The sequence below is a fragment of the Anarhichas minor genome, unplaced genomic scaffold (genome assembly GCF_050575085.1).
Source record: "Anarhichas minor isolate MPS153535 unplaced genomic scaffold, ASM5057508v1 ptg000121l, whole genome shotgun sequence".
Classification (NCBI taxonomy): Eukaryota; Metazoa; Chordata; class Actinopteri; order Perciformes; family Anarhichadidae; genus Anarhichas; species Anarhichas minor.
The window spans coordinates 176,745-200,110 of NW_027466567.1; the positions used below are offsets into that span (position 1 = coordinate 176,745).

Genomic DNA, 23,366 nt, shown 5'->3' on the forward strand with positions numbered 1-23,366 from the left:
CTACCTCATTTAAATATGAGTAAATGACACAGGGGGTGAGTATTATTTGTTGCTAGAAGAATCACACAGGGTTTTTTTTGTATTATTTGTGCAGGTTTAACAGCTGCAAAACCCTAACAATCCTTCTGTGAATCCGCCCTCAGAGATCATACCAGAACAAAAGCTTAAAGTTATGGAATCTCATCCCCCAGTAACAGCTGAGTCACTGTAAAAATGAGCAGATGAAAGAACTCCTGCAGATGGAGCAGTAGGTGGATGCTTATGTGCGTTACCTTCTCTCCTGGGTTACTGCTGTAGAACATCACACAGGGATAGAGCTCTGTGGCGTCAACGTCCTCGAAGGCCAACTTTGGTTCCTGTTGAATCACAAGTCAGCAGTTAGAGATGAACACAGAACCCCGAGGAGGACATGTGGCTCTTTTATGTTTCGTCTTTGCTATTGAATTGTGTGTGAATAAATGAATATGCATGCGTGTCCATGTCCAGACGAGACATTCATAATTTAGGGACGGACTAGCAATGATCAACGCAGTTTGTGATACTTTAAATTATTTTTTAAATATCCAAATCAATATTCAGTGTGTCTCACCTCTCCGTTCTTGCCGAAGGAGATGGTTCTGGCCTCCATGTCCAGGACGCAGGTGATGAAGTCTCCCTGAGTGAAGCTGCTCAGAGTCAGCGTCTGCTCTCCGTTGTGATAGAGGTTCCCGCTGTACGCCCGGTACAGCCACATGTCCGACGTGGGGCGGTGGTTGAAGTCGTGCACGGGCCATCGTGAAACGCCCACACACGTGCCCTCATTGCCTCGGTTCTCCTTCACGATGTAAAACTACAGAGGAAATAAAACGGGACGTGGTTCAAAACAGGCAAAAAATTAGATAAGTTTATATTTCTGTGTAAAGCAGTTTCCCATCAATTAATGCTCCGCCTCTACTGTTATCCTTCCTTAACTATCAGATTATTCAGCCCTGGTGTGTACATTCAGCTGGCTTCATGAAGATTTTGAAATGTTTAAAAAAAAAATGAGTTCCCGACTGGGAAAGTTCCCATGAACGCCCCGCCCCTCAAGTCGGAACAAAAACTAGGAAAGATGTTGAAAACTTTGTTACACGACTTGCCGATTGACGTCACATGACTGAGAAAGATGGCGAACGAAAGTAAACGTGTTGACGATGAGAAACTTTGTTATTAATTCATGTATTGCGTATCAATTTTAAGAGGGTATAAGGTTGTAACAGTTAGTTGCTGTCCACGTAGAGGGACCTTGATTAGTTCGAAAAGTTGGTCTTTCCACACCGGGGGCGGGACTAATAGACAACACAATAATGGGAAATACTCGTCTGCTAATATTTTGTATCAAAACTATTCATACTGGCAGCGATGCAATTTTGTCAACACTTCAAAGGTTAAAACAGATTCACAAGCAGAAGACCAACAACCAGCATCCTGTTGACCCAGAGCAGCGTCTGACTGTCTGAGCTGAACTGTTACAGCCGAAGACACTGTAAGATATTTCCTTTCAGTGAATACCTCTGAGTGAATTTGAGGGCTTTTATTGTGAAAGGTAAGAACAGAAGTAGTGGATCTGGTCTGTGTTGCCTTTGTCAAGGTTGAAAGGTGTAATAAAGTTTGCCGTCTTGGTTCAGACTACGGAAGTTGTAATGGCTATCAACGTCTTGTTTAAATGCTCCGAGTAGTAAAATACAGAACATCTTCTTTGTAGCTTCCGAAGTCGGAACAACTTCCACAATTCAGGATGTCAAAGCATCCGAGGAGCGCGTGGAAGCAGCAGGAGATAAGGTAATAAACAGTAACTGTACCTTCCACTGGTAGCATCCAGAGGAGATGCCGGTAGAGGCCAGGCCGTAGCCTTTACCCCCACTGCCATGCGTCAGACCCTGGCCGTTCTCCACCATGCAACACTGAGCCTTCTCCGGGTCAAAGGACACTTCCTGGATGGGAAGGTTCTCGTCCTCCTCCTCTGACTCGCCCTGGGGATCAAAGAAACCGTCGGCCGCTCGAACAAATAGTCATAATAATCAAAACACGAGTCGGGGGGGAGGATGGAGGATGATTACTACACCTGCAGTTTGAGTTCCTGAACTTTTTCTTTAATCTGGATCGAGTGTTTGGCTTGAGCAACGGGAGCTTCCCACATGCAGTCGGACAAAAGGGCGAAGAGCCGCTCGACAACCTAGAGGAGAACAAACTTTATCAGCTCACTGGCTGTTATTGAGGAGTTGCACAAAAAAAAAAAAGCAAAGAAAGCCGACAAACCTGTGTCATTTGGTCGTCCTCCATATTGGCCTCACAGGCAGGAAGGACGGCCTCCAGCACATGAAGAGCCAGGAGCCGAGTTCTCAGGTTGCCCACCAGAGGGACCCCTAGAATCAAAACAGCCACGAGGGGTTAATGAATATCTCAGCTTTGTAACATGAAGCAGGCGCACATGTTACACGGTGTCGTGTGTCACAACGGCTGGTTGTACCTAAGCAGCATTTCTGCGCTGCGATGTTGAGCAGCACTTCGGTCCATTTAGGGGAGGCCATCTTGGACTGGATGGCCTTGGAGGACACCACTCTCCTGAGGAAGACAAGGAAGTCTCCGAGGTGCAGCTCAGCAGTGTGCTGCTTACGGATCAACGCTGAGGAACGAGACAATAAAAAACACGGACACAATTACAGACCTTTGGTTATGTTTCATGGAAAACAAACACTTTCACTGGAGGCACAGTAACTATTGCTCTTAAAGGGATCTGTTTTTAACCATTCTTTCAGGCGGCAACCTCCGGTTCTGTCCAGTAAAGTCAATGCTTCATGTGTTAAAGCTGCATTCTCTCTAGTGTCCACCAGGGGGCGACTCCTCTGGTTGTATAGAAGTCTATGAGAAAATGACTCTACTTCTCTCTTGATTTATTACCTCAGTAAACATTGTAAACATGAGTTTATGGTCTCAATCTCTAGTTTCAAGTCTTCTTCAATACAGCATGATGTTCATTTAGTACATGATGGTCCATTTAGCGTCAAACAGACCATAAAGCAGGGGATGCTTTAGGGCGGGGCTACACGGTGATTGACAGGTCGCTACCAGAGACATATACGTTGCGTCTACGTCCAAATCATTCTTGCCAACAAGGTTAAATTAGTTTTATATTTGAGTTAGTTAATGGAAATACTATTGTCAACAACAGTGTTTGATCATAGCTTCTGTTGATGAAAACCAGTATGTATTATCCGTGTGTTATCCGTGTGTTATCCGTGTGTTATCCGTGTATTAACCATGTATTAACCGTGTATTAACCATTTATTAACCATGTATTAACCATGCATTATAAAAACTCCTTCATCACCTCTGAAGTCTTTCTTTTCAGAGTCTGCTCCGTCCTCCTGTTTGCTGTCCTCTTGGTCTTTTCCAGAAGAGAGAAGACTGACTCCCGCCTGGGACAGCAGGTTCTTCAGCTGACTGCAGAGCAGATCCAGCAGCGACTGGACAACCTTGGGACTCAACTTGTCCGCGTACGTCCTGCGAATCAAAAGGACAAAACAGTTTGTTGATATAATCTTCGGGTTTTACAAAGTGCAGATTTCATTCCTCTGGTTTCTAAAGCTCTTACCCGGTGCTGATGGCCAGTATCTGCAGCAGGCGTGTGGAGGCCACCTTGAGGGCGGTGCTGAGCTGAGACACTCCGGGTTTCTGCAGCAGCTGGAGCGGCTGGCCCAGCATCGTCTCCGTCCCGCAGAGCTGAGACAGCACGCTGAGCAGCCCGCTGGAGATGGCCAGGGACACGTCCACCGGCTGGTAGCGGACGCTCAGCGCAAAGACGGTGACCAGCAGGAGGCGCTGCTGGGCTTCTAGGACGGAGAAGAGGTCGAGAGAAAGAGATAAAATAATCAAACAGGCTGTTAATAAAGCGAAGCCTGGAAATTCATCATTTCAGGAGCCGCTCTGCCGTCGGTGTCGTCAATTTAATGACGGCACGATGATTTTAGGTCGACAGAAATACTGAATTTAACCCAAAAGTAAAAGATCATTTTAACTCGGATACATAACTATCAGTGAAATAAAGAAATAAAAACTTTTTATTTCATAGAATAATTAATCGGCATTTACGTTTCAGTTGTGGAAGGTTTTGTTGAATTGAGCGGATTAATTTATCTGCGTAGTTAAAAGGTTTATTTTTTGTCTGTTTGTGTTTGTTGTTATTATTTCCTACTTTGTCTGTTGCCTGCAGACAAAGTTAATATTCTGTTATAAATCCAGTTGTGAACGACGTGGATCGAAGACTTGTGGGTGTGTTTTATTTTTTTATTTTTAAACATTCATCCTCATAATTATTTACATACAGAGTCTGTTAGCAGGAGAACGCTCACACTTCTTCTTCTACTCTGGTTGTGTGCCCAGTGTTTCACTTAGCATTCAATAAGTATTCAGAATCTCAAGGATGCTGAAATAGAATCTGTAAAAAATTGATTGACGGGAAAGAGGCTGAGGCAATGTGGGCGGGGCATCAAGGCCAAACTGAGGGGGCGTGTTCCATCATGGCCCCCGTCAAAAACCTTCCCCGAAGTAATGTAAATGTAAAACAAGCCCAATTAACTACTTTTGAAAGTTGTCCTGCACTTTGAATGAACAAGTGAGAGCAGATCGCAGGTACGACAAAAAAAAGTTAATGTTCAATGTCTTTAATTCGTATATTCTACAACCTGAATAATTTGATCCTGATAAATGATGGAGGCTCCACTGCTGAGGTCGTGCAGCAGTCGTCTCTCTTACCTATGTGGTGCTTGTTTGCCTGCAGTGCTCTCTCCAGGGTGACAGACAGTTGCTGGTAGATCTTATGAACAGCTGTCTGGATTTCCATCTGGAGGCTCCTCTTCGTTGCTTTTACACCATCCTGCAAAAGAGAAAGATGTAAACACACAGTTAATATGGTCACTACTCAGGCTGCACGACATTACTGACAACCAGGCGCCAACCTCCGGTTCTGCTGAGTGAAGCCGATGCTTCATGTGTTAAAGCTGCATTCTCTCTAGTGTCCACCAGGGGGCGACTCCTCTGGTTGTATAGAAGTCTATGAGAAAATGACTCTACTTCTCTCTTGATTTATTACCTCAGTAAACATTGTAAACATGAGTTTATGGTCTCAATCTCTAGTTTCAAGTCTTCTTCAATACAGCATGATGTTCATTTAGTAGATTATGGTCCATTTAGAGTCAAACGGACCATAAAGCAGGGGATGCTTTAGGGGCGACGGCGAAATCGCCCGACTCGAGTCTTCAAAACATCAGTCCACAAACCAACGGGTGACGTCATGATGACTACGTCCACTTCATATAAACTATGTATATGCTGAAAACTGACTTTGGGAATTTTTTATTTTTTTTGTGATATAAAAATAATTTTCACCAGATGACAACAAAGTACCCGTTTCTTCAACATCATCCTTTCTGCAGCAGAAACATTTTCTCACTTTTGCAATCAAATTTTTTGTTTCAGTGTTTCTCTTTTTTCCTGCTTTGGTTGTTTGATAAATTGATGAGAGTAATTGTGATTGGTGCTTCGCTGTGCATGCAGAGTCACGACCACCAAATTCTGTGTATCCAACAACTCTTAAATCTGAGTAAATCAAGTTACATTTGACATCTTCTGTGCAAGCTTTCCATTTGTATCAAAGCAGCAAAAAATATTGCAGCATTACAAGTTTGAGTTAAACTGAACTGTCACTTGACTATCGATGCTCATCAGTATCAGCAGTTGATGAGGCTCACACGTACCTGGTAGTGATGCAGCTGCACGCTCTCCCTCTTCAGGCCTCCGGCGCCCACGGTGCCGAGGCCAAAGCAACCCGCCAGGAACTGCAACCTGACAGAGGTGAGCAGGGAGGAGGACTGGAAGGCGCCGCCGGATCGATCCGCGTCCCCGGGCTGGCTGCCCTTCTCCTCCATGCCGGAGATCAACACCACAATCTGGTGGAGCGCCTCCAACCGCAGCTGGAGATTAAAAACAAATCCCAGTGGTCGAGTGGATATTCTAACAGCGTCGCATGTGTTTTCTAGATCTTTTAGCTGCACTATTACCAATAATGTGTTACTGTTTTCAGAAAATCTGCCTCATTCATTTGACACTACGTAGTTTTAAAGAATAAATCTGGTTATATTCTACCATTTTCTTACTGAAAAACAACAATATTGATTGTATCCAAGAAGTATTGTGTGTGTATCAAAGCCTGATATCTCTTCTTCCTCTTGTTAAAACACATCGATGACGTGTAGATTCATTCATTACCATGAACACACAGGGATTAAGTTTGTACATCCATCAATTTTCCTCGCCTCCTCTCCTTGCATCCCAGTGCCTTCCACCTGAGATGTGAGCGGAGGAGGCGAGGAAGAGACACGAGGAGAGGGGAGTTGAGGAATTTAACTAAATGAGACATCCTTTGCTTCGTAGGCAACATTTTAAAGCGACGTCACTTAGAGTGAGACAGAGACCCAGAGAGGTCCTGAGAGAGCCCCTCACCTCTGCCCTGCTCTGTTGCTGTTCCATGGCCAGGATAGTCGCCTGTGGGCTGGTGGACATACTTTCCTCCGGCTCCTTGAAGGCCGGAGCGAGGCCCACATCGCCGCTGATGAAGCTGACCATGTTGTCGATGAGAGCGTGGATGCCCAGCGAGCGGCTCAGGTCCAGGTCCGACTCCTCGTAGAACAGTGCCGAGCTGTAGCTCCGCTGGCGGCTCAGTTTGGCCCGGAACCAGGACTCGGCCAGGGAGTCCGGTGAGCTCTGAGGTAAGCCTGAAGACGGGAGGAAGAGAGGAGCCTTTCAGATGTTTAAATGCACAACGTAACACTTTTGATGGATGGGCCATGTTGCTTTTAAGCACTTAGGAGCTATGCAGGGTAATGCATTATTACTCTATAAGAGCTCATCAAATGGAGAAATGCTGAGTCGTCATGCGGGCACAAGCCTTTATGAGCCATTATGGATTCATCTATAATGGGTGCACTGAGTTTCAAACACCCACTGAGGGTAAAAATGCTGTAGTTGAGAAGTGAAATGGCAACCGGAGCTCGTGTTTCCATACTCTAAAGCACTGAAGTTTAAGCATCAGTACTGATGATTCATTTTAAAAAGGACAGTAGTGATGTTTAGAAGTGCGTTAGTATGAGGTTCTTCTCCATCATCAGTGTTCTACTACAGTAGAGTTTATAGAAACACATATTTTAGACTCCTAAAATAATCTATATCAGTTTAAGCTTTATTTAGAATATTTTCTCCTCTTTACTTTGATGTCAGACAGACCTTTCTGAGGGGAACTGAAGCTGTTATCTTTGTTCTCTTCAAAGACACCAGACTCCATTCATAAAAACAGTCATTTAACCTCTCAGAACTCAGGAGTTGCTGGTTTACTGTTGCCTCCTAACTTGTCATTGTGTGACTTTGGTGTTTTAAAGCGGTAGTTCAGAATCACCAAAGTCACACAATAACACAATAACACAAACACACTAACAGATGGAGGCAGCAGTAGAGCAACAACTCCTGTGGTCTGAGAGGTTAAATCACTGTTTCTGTGAATGGAGTCTGGTGTCTTTGTAGAGATCAAAGATAACAGCTTCAGTTCTCTGACATCAAAGTAAAGAGGTGAAAATATTCTAAATAAAGCTTAAAGCTTAAACTGTAATAGATTCTTTAAGGAGTCTAAAATACGTCCACAGCAGTACATTGTACTCCTGTGTGTTTCTATAAACTCTACTGTAGTAGAACTCTGACTCTGGAGAAGAACCTTATACACACACACGACTAAACATCTCTATATCAGTACGGATGATTTCTGCGACTGGTAATTCCATGAACTCTCACAAATCACAATCTTCACTGGGAACGAGCCTTCGTTGTCCAAAGTAACAGAAGAATGAACTGTTATTTGAACAATGGGCACATCTGTATGGTCTTTCTTGTCTTTTTGCTGTAGGTAGACTACGACAGTGTCTTGAAGTGAAGCTCAAAACAAGAACCTCATCATGAGAGATGAATGGCGGGGGGGGGGGCATCACAGTCATGGAGGAGTGAGCTAACGAGAGGAAGAAACATGCCATCGTGTACTTGCTTGGAGCTCCTCTTGTCTTTGGGGCTCAACTGCCCCAAAAGAAGCAAATAAACTATCCACACAGGAACCAAAAGACAGAGAGACAAGAGCAACGTGTGACTGACGACCCGCCATCACCTCACTCGTCAACATCAGACGGACCTTTTCCTGAAAATCATCTTTACCTCTCTTTTTGTGAGAGAACGCCAAGTCCGGGTCAACGTTCCTCCTTCCGCTCTGAAACAGGAAACAGAGACAGAGCGTGATGCAGCTTTCAAATCTCTACATCACACAAATACCAATGCAGTGAGACAGACGGGTATGTATACGCATATGTATGTATACGCATATGTATGTATACGCGTGTGACGGCCTCTGGCTTTAAGCAGGGCCTGCTGTGGGCGTTCCCTTGTTTCTTGTCTGTGCTGTCTTGCAGGTCACACACACAGAGAGAGACAGAGAGAGTGTGTATGATTGTGTGTGTGTGTGTGTGTGTGTGTGTGAGAGATAGTGTGTGTGTGTGTGTGTGTGTGAGATAGAGTGTGTGTATGTATGATAGAGTGTGTGTGTGTGTATGATAGAGTGTGTGTGTGTGTATGATAGAGTGTGTGTGTGTATGTATGATAGTGTGTGTGTGTGATAGTGTGTGTGTGTGTGTGATAGTGTGTGTGTGTGTGTGTGTGTGTGTGATAGTGTGTGTGTGATAGTGTGTGTGTGTGATAGTGTGTGTGTGTGTGATAGTGTGTGTGTGTGTGTGTGTGTGTGTCCTACCAGAGTGCACCCCTCCTCGTCTGACTCCGGCTGAGAGAGGTCTGACTCGCTCCTGGACTTCATGAGTCTGTAGCTCGGGCTGCTCTGCACTGAGTGGCTCTCAGCGCTCAGACTCTCGCTCCTTCAGACACAAACACAAACTAATCTTAAAGACGCAGCAACGGTTACAACTGTGACTGAACTAAACATGCACTGAACCCCAAAGATGATACATAAAAAAGATGGCTCACCATTTTATATAATTAATGCTTACTACGTCTCTGTATGTACAGAATATATTTGTACTACGCATAAACATTTACTACATTCATGCTAATATTACAGTTTATATATTTAACAATTACTGTACGACTGTCTTCTAAAAAATTATTCATTATTGCATTTTATATTGTGTTATAAATAGGGTTGGTTTTTTACACTCAAAGCTTCTATTCAAGTTTTTGAATTAATCTTTGAATGTTAACCTAAAAAATGTACAAGCCTTTTGTTATTGTAGTTATATAAATATAATTGATGTCCTGTTTGATTGCTGCCAGACTGATCCGTCTATTTCCTGTTTATAGTTTGGATAAACATGTTGTCAATTTCTATATTTTTTTCAATAAATGTTGACTTTTTGACTTTTCTACAAATATTAGAATACTAACATTATACTAATACTAATACTACCAATATCAGTGGAGCCTGATCTGTATATGCAACTGTGTACAAATACTACTGTAGGTTCAAACAGAATCAATAGACGTGCAAAAAAAGAAGTGCGCAGCATTTAAATGTTGATTTATAATCTAAATGTCAACGTTATGAATGAAGCTTTAAACTATTAGCTACAGCCCTATATAGTGATTCCTATGTCTTCGCTTCTGAACTATTTCATGTCTTAGTTTTTCACTTGTGTGATTTTAAACTGCACATCAAACAGTTGGAAAGACGTAATTTTAATCCTTTTATAAAGCCTCAAGTGTCGGTAATATTTAAATGTTAAAAAGTCTCGCACAAACATTACACCGTTGTTAAATTAATTCTAATAAGCTTGTTTTTAACATGTGGAACTATCCTTTAATACTGTGCGGTTACATTAGCCTCATTCTACAGTAGAGGGATATTCTAACAGCACAAAATCACCACTGAAGAGGGAACCAACTATTTGAGTTCTGATGTGTCAGCCCCTCCCCCCTTCATAATGAATCTAGGTGCTCAGACCTGGTCATGAAGCTCAGACACTCCTGTGTTCCCGTGGCGGACTGGGTCTGGTCCTCCTCCTCCTGGTTCTGCTTGGTCAGCTCCCCCAGCACAGGGCTCACCCCCAGCAGCAGCAGGGCACAGCGGTGGATCACAGAGTTACAGGCGGCCGTGTACAGGTCCTGGCCTTCTGGGAGACCCTGAGACAGGACAGTGTCCTCCTCTCCTCCTCCTCCTCCTCCTCCTCCGGTCCTGGAGGCCGAGCCAGAGCCCAGTCCTGTGCTGCTGCTGGCCCGCTCTCTGTCCCGACTGCGAGCCACCTCCCGCGCTGAGAGGAAACATTGAAAGATTTCTGTGTGGTGCCAGATGCACATACACAAATAAAACACACACACACACACACACACACACAAGATGCTGGGTTAGAGGACAAGCAGCAGCCGCACAATACACTCAATGGTGACGCGCTGCAAAGATCAGAACCAAAGCTCATACAAACGAAACGCATCACAAAACCTCCGAGCACACCTTGGACCTAAATTACAACAACAAGGATCTTACAATCAGACATCACCTTACAGACATCTACTGTATTTCCACCAAAAACCACTGCCGGGATGAAAAGCATGTTTTCTTTAAACACTCGCCAAAACAACACCGTTTATCAAAGCCAGAAGCTGTAAAAACACAATATTATCGTCAGATGTTCACCTTTTCGACGGTCCTTGAACACATCATGTGAGACGAACGCTTCCGTCAGAAAAGCAGTCAAAACGAAGCTTACATTTTTGATATTTAATCAAAAACATTGTATTCTTATGACTATTTAAAATCTCAACCCAAATAAACCGTTTGCTCTAAAAAACATTAAATTCTGTGCAGGACAGGAGAGGCCTCAAAAATGTAAATAGTTCAATTTATATAGGAAGTGGAGCCTCCGTTTATTCTAACATTGGTAACACTTGTGGATGCTAAGACAGTCTACTTGTTTTTGACTTTTTTATGATTGATGTCCTTCTAACTGTGTTATTCTGCACTAAAGACATGTTCTCGTTCTCTCTACTCATAATCCAATAACATCGCGGAGGCTGCGTCCTCTGAACCAAGACGGAAAACTCTTTTGAACGGCAGCGGCGGCTCTTTCCGTTCTCACCTTTCACAATAAAAGCCCCAGACATACACACTGCATCACTCACTTACATTCACTCAGAGGTCACAGCACTGTTATAACTTATTTTTGCAAGGAATTTAAGTGTCAATCCTTCAGATTTCAGTTCCAAACTAACAGGCAATTCTTCCAAATTTTGTGCGTAGTTCCATTTTGTGTGTGTATATAATGAAGAAAAACTGTAATACAGCAGATTTTTCCGGGAATGTCACCACAAACACCCAGTTTTTATCACTGCAAATATATAAATATTGCAACACTTTCATTAATGGGCCATATGACTCAGTGATGGTGACTTAACAGACATTTGTCTCAATGAAAATCTTCTAATTGCCACTTTAAACGGTCATGAGCAGCAGTGTGACATGTGAAGATGGAGACTTATGAACTTACAGCTCATCTAAATTTACAGTTTCTCCAGTCCTGAAAGGTATGAACACACGTTGGTAAAATAATAAATCATTTTCAGCAGGTATCAATCAAGGCATTCATTTGGTTTTGTGACAACACAAGAGAACAGTATTGTTTACATCACTGGGATGCTTTGTCATAACAAAATAAATTGAGATTAGCATTGAATTTAGAATTTAACTGCACGTACATCATTAAATAAATATCCAAACCCCTGAAACTTCTGCACCTACATGACAACACCTGATTGGAAGACTTGAATTTCGCCCAACACGATACACTGCCAAGCAAATTCAGCAGAAACTGATTGTTCAGCATTTTCACCAGTTGAATAACGACCGTCACAAAGCAGAGATGTGAATGAATGCGAGCAGGCGGGATAAAAGAAAGAGCCTTGAATGAACTGAGAGATACATGTTTTAAATGAAATACTAGCACACATAAAAAGTACAACTCCATGCAGGTGTACTCACTTCCAGCCGTCATTACTTCGTGTTCCCGGTCATCCTCTTCGTCGTCCTGTTCCTGATGCCCCTCCTCTCTCTCACGGTCGGCTCTCTCCTCTAGCTCCGCCTCCTCGTCGATGGTGCGCGTGAACGAGTTCTCCTGAGGGTCCATGTCGAGGGAGTCCTGATTGTCTGAAATCTGACAGAAATGTTACAAAATAACATCCATGAGTGGATTTGAAAATGATACAGAATGTTTTTGTGGTTGTTTTGTTATAGCAACTAGTCTACAAGGCTCCACACTAACTATTCCACCACTGTCGCGAAAAATCATTCCAACCGCTCTGAAGCATTGTAAACTGTGGAAAACTCCAAAGCCTGAACGCATCATAACGTAATTGAATGGAACCTCCCTGCGTTAGCCGTTAGCTGTGCTGCTAACGTAACTAGCTCTCCTCCTGCTGATCTAAACACGGATTTGTTCACATTATCCGTACGGATCAACTACGGCCCGTTACACTACTAATTCTATAAGAGGAGTCCGCGATAGAGTGGTATCTATCAGAACTATTTGTATGAGAAGACTTGTTTAATCTTCTAATTATAAAAAGCAGTTTGTGAGACTTTAAATGCAAACTCACCCTCCTCTCACGTGAAGAGGATCTGGTCTGGACGAAGTCCATGTTCTTACAGGCCAGCAGGCGGTTCCGCACCTTGTAGACACTGCGATAGACCTCCGCCAGGTTCTTAGATGGTTGGTACCTGACGGGGAAAACAAAAATATACTTGTGACATGTGATTTTTAATCTATTCTGGCACTGTGGGACAATGTGCAGACCTTTAACACATCATAAATAGGATGTTACGGTACCTGCCCTCTCCACAGGCTTGGCCCAGCAGCCCTGTGTGCTTCAATAAGGCTGCCAACACAAACGTGGACACAGTGTCCAACAGGGACTCGTTACTGAGAGACGCATTGTCCCAGTCTGTAACAGAACACACAGTACAGTTCACTGTCAAGACTGACACCTCTGGCACAGAGACAATATAATTCATTACATGCTGAGTCAAAAAGGGGACCTTTGCTCATGCCATAGTCCTGCATGTTGATCCAGAGGCTGTTGGCAGGTTCTTTAGAGGAACACAGCGCCAAATCCACCAAGACACTCAAGTCGGGACACAGTGTGGAGTCAAAGGGCTTCTGCTCTTCATCATCGGACAGTGCTGCCTCCAGCAATGAGCTGATGCACGAGTCTGAAAGACACAAGTGGACAAACATTCATCGTCTCAAGTATACAAGGGCAAAAAGAAGAAACACAAACTGCCCTCAACAGCTGAAAGGTTACTGCCAGCGATGAACATGTTAAACCCGGCCGTCACAGCACCATACCCGCCCCTCCCTACCGAGCTGTGGGATGTCCATTTCCAAGCCGTTGCTGAAGAGGGGAGTTTTGAGCCAGTAGGCGGTATCCTGCTCCTCCAGCGAGGTAGCAGCCCCCTGCAGCATCCCACCGAGGCAACGGCCCACGAGGAGGGCGACCGTCCTCTCCAGGTCCACGAGCCACACCCAGGAGAGCGCCGGCTGTGGCAGCGACATCCCCGAGGCCGGCTCAGCAAAGTCAGACGTACCTGGACAGTGAAGGTTGTGTGGTGGTGTAGGACAGTATGAATGAAAGTTTACACTTTCAGGGAAAATAAGGTCTTGGGAGCTCTACACAGCCTTTGATTTGTGCAGACTTACAGCCGTGAATTATATCGAAAACTAGAAAAACAAGAGTTATATATTACATTTGTGGCTCACAAGCCTCAAAACGTCTAGAGGACAAAATGAGTAAATGCTAAATAGTGAGATGCTAAATCTTTGTATAGAGCCAGTGCAAAATAAACTGCCACCCAGCTTTGAGGGAAAAGCACAATACTGTTAAAAGTTTTGTCACAATCAAGACGAGGGTTCGAGGCTGACACGCATCCATGTTATCCTTAAATCTGTCACCACATTATAACCCAAAGGGATTCCGTACGGAACAAAGACCGACCAAATCCAAACTAAATATATTCAACCTACTTTTCATTCAAAGAGAATCACATTAATGTGCAGTAAATTAGTTTTTGATCTCTAGTGATAGAACAGCTAAAACAGACCTGGTGACCCAGTGTATATAATACACAACACTGTTAAAATAGAAAACATTTTTAGTCATGAAATAATAACCTATTACTCTGAGTAACGTTAGTTTATTTACATTTTTAGGGGCGAAACACACTTTTTAACTTCACAGGAATGTTTGCTTCATTGTTTTTTTTTTTTCATATTACCAAACAGCTAATCAATGTTGATACGGTGTGAATGCTATTAGATAATAGAGAGATAGTTACTTTATTCATCCCACAAGGGGAACTTTGTTCGTGTGATGATAGAGTACATGCTTTGAATTCCTTAGACATGTCTTTGCCAGATGATAAAACTCATTATATAAAGACGATATAGATTACAAAGCAGGGTCAGGGTTTCTTTAGCTTCTTGCTCACCATGCAGGGGCCACTGCAGCTCCTGGTCCTCCAGAGGGGAGGCAGCAGGCAGCAGCCTGTTGAGGCGGTCCAGAGGAGGCAGCAGGTCCAGCAGGTGGCTCAGCAGAGGCCTCGCCACCGACACCGGCAGCAGCAGCAACGAGTTGATGATCTGGCACAGCATGCTGCCTGCCGCCGACACGTAGATCACATCTGGAGATGGAGACACGGAGGTTGAAAAACACAGGAAATTATGAAAAAAAACAAAGAAATAATGAAAAAAAAACAAAGAAATATTGGTTAAAAGGGTGAGAAAAGGGTCGGTAGAAATAAAAGATGTGATAGAAATCTATTAATCCCAAAGGAAATTATTGATCAAAGATTACAACAGAAGAACAAGAAGAAAACAATAGAGGAAGACTATAAATATATATAAACAATAGAGTAATAAGTATTCAGTGAATGAGAAGTAATACTGACACCAGCACCTAACAGAAGCTCAAATAGACAATTGTGCACGATATTGAAAAGTAATAAAACGTTTTATTCCAAAGATCTTTTCTGTTTACTTTGAATAAATGATCATGTTTCATATCAAAACATATAACCTAAATGATTTACATGTTTTATGCAGTTTAACCTGCACAGTCTTTAAGTGAGTAGCGTGAGAAGAAGAGAAATAATGAAAGTGTTTTGTGACGAAGAGGCAGAAGTGGACAAGCGGAGGACACACACACACACACACAGAGAGAGACAGAGAGAGAGACAGAGACAGAGAGACAGAGAGAGAGAGAGAGAGAGAGAGAGAGATTCAGCCACAAGAGATGAACCGATCCTCTTCACCTTGCAGCTTCTCTCGTATGCTGCCGTTCCAGGAACTCTCTTTGATCAGAGCAGCAGAGCGGGAGAAGATGTCGGTGGCGTGAGGCAGCAGGAGCTGCAGATGCTTGTGGAGTAAAGCCACACTGCTGCAGTTCTGCAGAGAGAAAGCACGAGGACCGTAATGTCTCAAGACGCTTAATTCATTTAATCTAAATTCAAATATCTGGCTTGAAGGCTGCTGAACATCGTCACATTATCACAGAGCATACAGAGAGTTACTTTCATGCATCAGTTCTGAAAATAATGTGTTTTTACTAGTGCTGGGCAACGATTAAAACATTTAATCGCATGGATTTTTTGCGATGAATCGCATTGTTATGGAAAAGTTCAATAATGAATTCAAAAGTAGTGTATTGCGCACTTTTATTTTAAAAGTACTGCTATATGAACAAAAGGTCAATAACCTTTGGTTCACGAGATGCAGGTAGCATGTTTTATACTTAATGTGAATATAATTCATACTTTGTTAGCATCTTATTCTGAAAACCGGATGTGCGTCTGAAGAAACCGGATGTTGTCTCACGTTAATCTTTCCGCTAACTTTCAAAGTCCTTCGCTCGTTCCCGATCTGTGCTGTTTAAATGCGTTTACCGTGAATTTCAGCATATAGGTGCACTAACATTACTGACTATAGGATGTTTGCTGGCTTTTATCCCACTGTTCTTGTCATCCTCTTGTTGTTATGTATATATATTGTCTCTTGTCTTTCAATTTAAAAAAAAGAAAAAAAATATATATATAATAAATTTAAAAAATGCGTTAACGCGCGATAAAATAATTGTTGGCGTTAATTAATGAATGCGTTAACGCGAAATTAACGCGTTAACTTGCCCAGCACTAGTTTTTACGCTTCATGAAGAAGACCATGTGAGTTCTGAGATTAGATGTGCATTAAAGAGTAAATAACTTCATCAGCTTGGACATCAGAGGGCTTCTGCCTTTCAATGGTGAAGCTATAATCTCACCAGTGTTAAGAAAAAAAACCTAAAACACATGATCCGATTGGCACCGGACCAAGAGGTTTGAATAACTCCGTGATTTTCCACATAATAAAGCCGCTATCCGTGGAAGAGAGAGTCGGCGTTTTTGAACAAGACGAGCCGAGTGTCCGTACCTCGGTGACTGAGTTGATGTGGCAGTACGCCAACAGCTGCTTCTGCAGGGAGCACAGGAGCTGGTGGAGGTGAGCCGGCTGGCTGCTGTCGGAGGAGGACGTGCCCTGCTGCAGCTTATTGCTGTTCTTCTCCAGCTCACCGAACGCCTGATCCTGCACAACAACAACACAAGTACGATGTGAGGGATACATTCAAGGACTCACGGTCAGGGTATAGTTTATTGTCATTATGCAACACAGGGCTGCACGACGAGAGTTCATTTGCTACACAAGAAAAACCTTTTTTTATTTTGCATCAGGATGAATGTAAACAAACGATTCTCTGGGCAGATAATCTGGTCGGCATTTTACATTAAGAACCAGGGGAACGTGAGAACGTTGAATATATATCGCAACGCAGTTTACTTGTGATAAATAAACAGACAACGTGTACTCAGTTCTGCTGCTTTCAGTATTCTGATCAAATACGACACATTACTTGAAGAATAAAAGAATGAATTGAACATTGAACACGAAAGACGTGTTTTCAAAGCAGAAAATGTTCGGCAAACCACCTTTTGACCTGAGGTACTTATACTTACACTAAAGTATTCACATTCATATTATTCTGCTTTATACTTTTTACGCCACTACATTTCTTTGAAAACTTAATTTATTTTGCAGATTCAGATAAATAATGTAAAACTTTATTCCACAAGATTCCTGGCAGTATATGCATGCAAAGAAAAAAGTATTTAGTCAGCCACCAATTGTGCAAGTTCTCCCACTTAAAAAGATGAGAGATCATTTTCATCATAGGTACACTTCAACTATGAGAGACAGAATGGGGGGAAAGAATCCAGGAAATCACATTGTAGGATTTTTAATGAATTAATTGGTAAATTCCTCGGTAAAATAAGTATTTGGTCACCTACAAACAAGCAAGATTTCTGGCTCTCACAGACCTGTAACTTCTTCTTTAAGAGGCTCCTCTGTCCTCCACTCGTTACCTGTATTAATGGCACCTGTTTGAACTCGTTATCAGTATAAAAGACACCTGTCCACAACCTCAAACAGTCACACTCCAAACTCCACTATGGCCAAGACCAAAGAGCTGTCAAAGGACACCAGAAACAAAATTGTAGACCTGCACCAGGCTGGGAAGACTGAATCTGCAATAGGTAAGCAGCTTGGTGTGAAGAAATCAACTGTGGGAGCAATTATTAGAAAATGGAAGACATACAAGACCACTGATAGTCTCCCTCGATCTGGGGCTCCACGCAAGATCTCACCCCGTGGGGTCAAAATGATCACAAGAACGGTGAACAAAAATCCCAGAACCACACGGGGGGACCTAGTGAATGACCTGCAGAGAGCTGGGACCAAAGTAACAAAGGCTACCATCAGTAACACACTACGCTGCCAGGGACTCAAATCCTGCAGTGCCACACGTGTCCCCCTGCTTAAGCCAGTACATGTCCAGGCCCGTCTGAAGTTTGCTAGAGAGCATTTGGATGATCCAGAAGAGGATTGGGAGAATGTCATATGGTCAGATGAAACCAAAATAGAACTTTTTGGTAAAAACTCAACTCGTCGTGTTTGGAGGAGAAAGAATGCAGAGTTGCATCCAAAGAACATTATACCTACTGTGAAGCATGGGGGTGGAAACATCATGCTTTGGGGCTGTTTTTCTGCAAGGGGACCAGGACGACTGATCCGTGTAAAGGAAAGAATGAATGGGGCCATGTATCGTGAGATTTTGAGTGGAAACCTCCTTCCATCAGCAAGGGCATTGAAGATGAAACGTGGCTGGGTCTTTCAGCATGACAATGATCCCAAACACACCGCCCGGGCATCGAAGGAGTGGCTTCGTAAGAAGCATTTCAAGGTCCTGGAGTGGCCTAGCCAGTCTCCAGATCTCAACCCATAGAAAATCTGTGGAGGGAGTTGAAAGTCCGTGTTGCCCAGCGACAGCCCCAAAACATCACTGCTCTAGAGGAGATCTGCATGGAGGAATGGGCCAAAATACCAGCAACAGTGTGTGAAAAGCTTGTGAAGACTTGGAGAGGGTGAAACAACAGCGCTTCCTTCCTGAGTAACGTCTGCCTTGGTCTATTCCAAACAGATCGTTAATGATCTCTCAGATAATGGTTTGTTATCGAGCGGCACACACACTGAAATCAATAAGAGCGAACTCTCCGATAAGAGCTGCAGCAAACATCTACTCACGGTATAGAAGCCCAGGTTCCTGAGCAGCGTCTTCATGAGGATCTCGGCCAGGTGGGTGTCAGGGTGTCCCGCCGTGTCGCTGTACGTCGGGTCCGGGGCGGCCGCGAAGCCCGGGCCAGAGCAGAGCCCCTCGGGCCCATCGGCCGGAGAGCTGTAGCCCAGGAGCGAGGCCACGTGGGTGTGGTCCTGGAGGCTGGTCAGGATTATGTCGAGCTGCATCCTCTGTGGCACAAAAACACACACGTTTAAAATGAGACTGCTGACCTAGACAGAAAAAACAAGCCGACAAACAGCACTCGGTGTTAAACTGGTAAACATGGAGGTTCATACTGAGGGGAAATAGTCCAATGTGCAGTCAACAAGCTAGCCTCGGCGGCGGTTATCACAGCTCTTCTGTTTTAGTCATATTTCATGAAACACTAGGTTTTTAATTATTGAGGTAACTGCACATTTTTTGCATGTGCAGAAATGTTCCATAAATTAACAGCAAATTTGTACTTTTAAAGGAACGGTTTGATATTTTGTAAAAGACACTAAATTTGCTTTCTTGCCAAGAGTTAACTGATACGATCGATATCACTTTTATATCTCTACATCAACGTCAGGCTACAGCCGCTAAACTTAGCCAGAAACACGCTAAGCTAACCGGCTGACCACTTAGAGGAACCAAACCAGCCTTTTACTCCACCAACACCACAACGTGAGCCATCAACCAACCATTTGTTAATCTACACAAACCTCAAGTACATTAATGTAAACCAGCGGCTGTGACCGGCTTTTAATGTCTAACAATGAGATTAATGTATAAAAAAAGTGCTCAGTTTTAAGCATATACGTCTCCACTGGAATTCAGAAAATAAAACTCTACACATGCATCCAGAGTCATGGATCCTGACAGGTGTGTGTATCAGGAAGCATAGCGTACCTGTCCTTTGGAGAGACTCTCCCATTTGTCAGGGCCCTGAGGCAGCAAGGAGTGAAGGAGCTCCATCCTCTCTCTCAGCGGAGGCAGCAGCATGGTCGCCCCCACCGACAGAGTCTCGATCACCGCCTGATGGAGACACACACAACACACACACAACACAAAGCTTCAGGTGGGGCAACAGATCCAGAGTTTGTTGACATGTTAAGAAAGTACTGTTTGGATGTTTTGAAGTAGGGTTGCATGAAGTACTTTTCCATCATCAGTGTATGTGTAGACACTTAAATAAATTAAGATCAGTTTGTGTTATTCTGTGACTTTGGCTGGTTCGGATTCACCAAAGTCACACAAAATAAACAAGGGAACAGAGAAGTGAAGCCGTTCTACGCTCTCTTTAAAGACACCAGACTCCAGTCGTTCTACCTCACAGATCACAGGAGTGGCTGGTCTATCACTGCCTCTATCTGTTGGTTCATTTGTGTCAGCAATTTGACAGCAAGGTAAAGAGGGGAAGACATTCTAAATATAGCGTTCACTTAAACTGCAATAGATTCTGTTAGGAGTCTGGAATACGTCCTCAGCAGAACATTGATTTGTGTGTTTCTATAAACTACTGTAGTAGAACTGTGACTCTGGAGAAGAACCTCATACAAACACACTTCTAAACATCACTACTGTCTCTTTAATGTCCACTGAGCTAATCTCAATGATTACATACACAAGAGAACAGCTGAGGAGTGACGATTCAGATAAAATAGAATAAAACAGCTTTAATTACAGGCATGGAAAAGGTGACAGAGATGCTGCTGCAGCTCCGTGTTTCTTTAAGTGAGAACTTCATCCTAAATATGTTGTGTTTGTTCACAAAGTGTCTCTGTTTTATTATTTCTACTATCTATCTTGGTCTTTACTATGCTGATAATCCCCCCCCCCCCTGCATCTTCTTACCTCCTGAATCTCGTCAGGCACTGAGGAGTCCATCAGTCTGAAGAGCAGTTTCGTCAGGGGTCTGGCCTGCCGACCTAAGATACTGGTGGCCACGCCCCCAGCCAGAGCCAGATGATTGGACAAAAGCCGAAGGCACAGCTTGAGGAAGTTATGATGCTCCCTGCAAATACATTTTTTTAAATGTATTTAATTTTAGCCACGACTATTGAATCTTATTGCCAAGATGACGGTGTGAAAGTTTCACACGTAAAAATCACAGACTTAAAAAAACAAAAAAGTTAAAAACAAGATAAAAAAGAGACGAGAGACTTAAAACAATCCAGTAAACTAATATATATATATATATTTTGAACTTGTCACAAACAATCATCCGACGTCTCTGGTACCACATAGAGCCCAATATCAAGCTTCTCATGCTACTGGAGGGTAATTAAGGTGTCCTTAGTTTTTTTACTTAACGATGCAACTTTATGTCATTTCAGACCATTGTTACTAAAGTTAACGCCCAAAAAGCTCAAAGACAAAAAAAAAATAAACGTGCTATAGTTAAATCATTTGTTAATTATTTACACATATCACAGCCTTTGTGTGAACATGTAATTCTTCTATCAATATGTTTTCCTTTACAATCATACTCTGTGAATCAAAAGAGCAGATTTGTCATTTTAAATAGAGATGTTAGTAATTAACCGTGAATCTGATAATAACAACCCTCTTTCCTGGAGAGGAGGTGCTTAATTATACACGGTTATTTCTCTGTGTTTTCTCCACACCGGTCAGTGCAGTGATGGTGGCCGTGTGTGTTTACCTGGATGAGGGGAACGGAAGAGGAGGGACTTCACTGTTGATGCCGTCGCAGTAGCGCTCGAGGAAGGAGCGCAAGTGGGAGAAGGTGCTTTCCTCCAGGTCGACACAGTAGGGCCTGTGCCAAGCCACCACCTGCCTACAGAGCCACAGGGAGTAAGTATTCATATATTAATATTAATATGAATATGAAGAGCTCTAGTGCTTCATAGGTGCTCCAGTGGAATGAATGTCAAACATCAAAGCTCTGGAGGGACATGCTGTTGTTGTCATTCAAACACTTTGTCCACTAAACTGATGAAGCTTGAAGCATTTCTCCACTGATTTAAACCAGCAGGAATAACGTCGGGTTAGTCGTGCTCGTCGTGATGAAACGTTAACTGAACTTTATGTGTAGAATCGATGCCGTGCCTCAAAACCACTTCAACAAAGTTCTGCCTTACTCCTGTTTTCTAATGAATGTTAGTTTTCTACCGATCTATCTAAAGAATGCACTTCCTGTGAACACTGCATATCAAAATAAATGTGACACATGTGAGAGTTGGCAATGTGGTTTCCTGTTTTTTTTTTGTCAAGAAATCTCATCACTTTACTTTGAAGGTTGAATCGACATCATCACACCACAGACGCTGCGTATTGTTCCTCCGGTAATGACCTCATCAGATTTATCAAAAGGAATCACAATATTATCATAAACATTGGATCAGTACATGTGTGGTACTCCACTGTGGTGTGATGAAGTTTAATCCAACATTGCAAAGTCAAACATTCAGATTTTTTTTCTCACTAATTTGAGAGCTCAATCTCAGAGAATATTACATTTTTTTCTTGTTAATTTGGTTTTTCTCGAACATTTAACACTTTACTTTAAAAGATTATCAGATTTTTTTTTCATAACACTGATGTACCGTTGACATGGTGTTTATAATGTTTTGACTATATCATCTCTTATTATATTTATAACTTTTACACATTAGGAGACAGAGTGACTTTCATCTAAAAGAACTGCATGTTTATCAAGATCTAACCTCCTTAAGACTCACTGAGACACTCTGTACTTTACGTCAGTAACACAGTCAACATGACATTAACATCACACAGAAGGAAAAAGAAACTGCTGCCATTTCACGTGCAGTCACTGACCTTTGACCTCTATTGTGCAATCCTATCAAACCCCCCCCCCCCCCCCACCCCCCTCCCCCCTCCCCTCCCTGTGTGGCTATGTTTATGTTCAATGCTACCGTCGCTACAGCAGTTACTCTGATGTTGAGCTGACCTGTCTCTGGGCAGGGCGGTCCACGCCAGGCTGTGGGACGTTCCGGCTGAGATCTGCTGAATAGCGACTCCGTCCAGACCCACCACCTTCTTGGGTTTGGTGATCAGCTCCGTGGAGTTCCCCTGGCCACACTGGCCCATGGAGTTGTTGCCCCATGCGTACACTTCATTGTCTGGAGAAGTAATACAAGATTAGATATAGAATCTGTACTACACTGATCTGAAATATACGGTCTAGCTTCAGTTAAGCATTAGCCTAAACAAACAGGGTCTATGTATTTTGCTATTACATCACGCTACTTGCGACAGCTCTGTCACTTGTTTAACAAACATAAAATCATGATCACACTGTGACTTGACAAGAGGCCGTGGATTTAGCATGTTCAGCCACATTGATCCCCGACACCATGCTAACGTGTTTTAATGCAGCAGCAGCTGCTCAGAGTTACCGACCCTCTAAATCCCCAAAACCCGCCAGCGGGACTGAAAAGCATGTTTCCTCTAAACAATCGCAGAAACTACACCGTTTATCACAGCCAGCTGTAAAAAAAAAAACACCATTATCGTCTTTCTGACGGCCCTTGAACACATCATGTGCGACAAACACTTCCGTCTGAAAAAGAAACCGAAACAAAGCTTAAAAT

At 43.1% G+C, this 23,366-nt stretch overlaps 1 protein-coding gene across 1 annotated transcript in view; it reads right to left on the bottom strand.

Annotated features, from left to right (window-relative positions):
• Positions 1 to 23,366, bottom strand: part of LOC142940930 (putative E3 ubiquitin-protein ligase HERC1) — a 69,983-nt gene that overhangs the window by 36,568 nt on the left and 10,049 nt on the right. The window contains exons 10-36 of the mRNA XM_076083133.1: positions 22,724 to 22,895; positions 21,452 to 21,586; positions 20,644 to 20,803; positions 19,699 to 19,824; positions 18,774 to 18,995; positions 16,566 to 16,718; positions 15,413 to 15,545; positions 14,591 to 14,782; positions 13,466 to 13,690; positions 13,142 to 13,315; positions 12,933 to 13,047; positions 12,703 to 12,823; positions 12,089 to 12,260; positions 10,058 to 10,388; positions 8,855 to 8,975; positions 8,269 to 8,320; positions 6,520 to 6,791; positions 5,775 to 5,990; positions 4,774 to 4,894; positions 3,614 to 3,851; positions 3,350 to 3,522; positions 2,489 to 2,644; positions 2,278 to 2,384; positions 2,084 to 2,194; positions 1,821 to 1,991; positions 590 to 829; positions 273 to 356 (exon numbers count right to left, since the gene is read on the bottom strand). Of these exons, the coding sequence (XP_075939248.1) occupies positions 273 to 356; positions 590 to 829; positions 1,821 to 1,991; positions 2,084 to 2,194; positions 2,278 to 2,384; positions 2,489 to 2,644; positions 3,350 to 3,522; positions 3,614 to 3,851; positions 4,774 to 4,894; positions 5,775 to 5,990; positions 6,520 to 6,791; positions 8,269 to 8,320; positions 8,855 to 8,975; positions 10,058 to 10,388; positions 12,089 to 12,260; positions 12,703 to 12,823; positions 12,933 to 13,047; positions 13,142 to 13,315; positions 13,466 to 13,690; positions 14,591 to 14,782; positions 15,413 to 15,545; positions 16,566 to 16,718; positions 18,774 to 18,995; positions 19,699 to 19,824; positions 20,644 to 20,803; positions 21,452 to 21,586; positions 22,724 to 22,895 (4,493 nt within the window). The remainder of the gene's footprint in view (positions 1 to 272; positions 357 to 589; positions 830 to 1,820; positions 1,992 to 2,083; positions 2,195 to 2,277; positions 2,385 to 2,488; positions 2,645 to 3,349; positions 3,523 to 3,613; positions 3,852 to 4,773; positions 4,895 to 5,774; positions 5,991 to 6,519; positions 6,792 to 8,268; positions 8,321 to 8,854; positions 8,976 to 10,057; positions 10,389 to 12,088; positions 12,261 to 12,702; positions 12,824 to 12,932; positions 13,048 to 13,141; positions 13,316 to 13,465; positions 13,691 to 14,590; positions 14,783 to 15,412; positions 15,546 to 16,565; positions 16,719 to 18,773; positions 18,996 to 19,698; positions 19,825 to 20,643; positions 20,804 to 21,451; positions 21,587 to 22,723; positions 22,896 to 23,366) is intronic.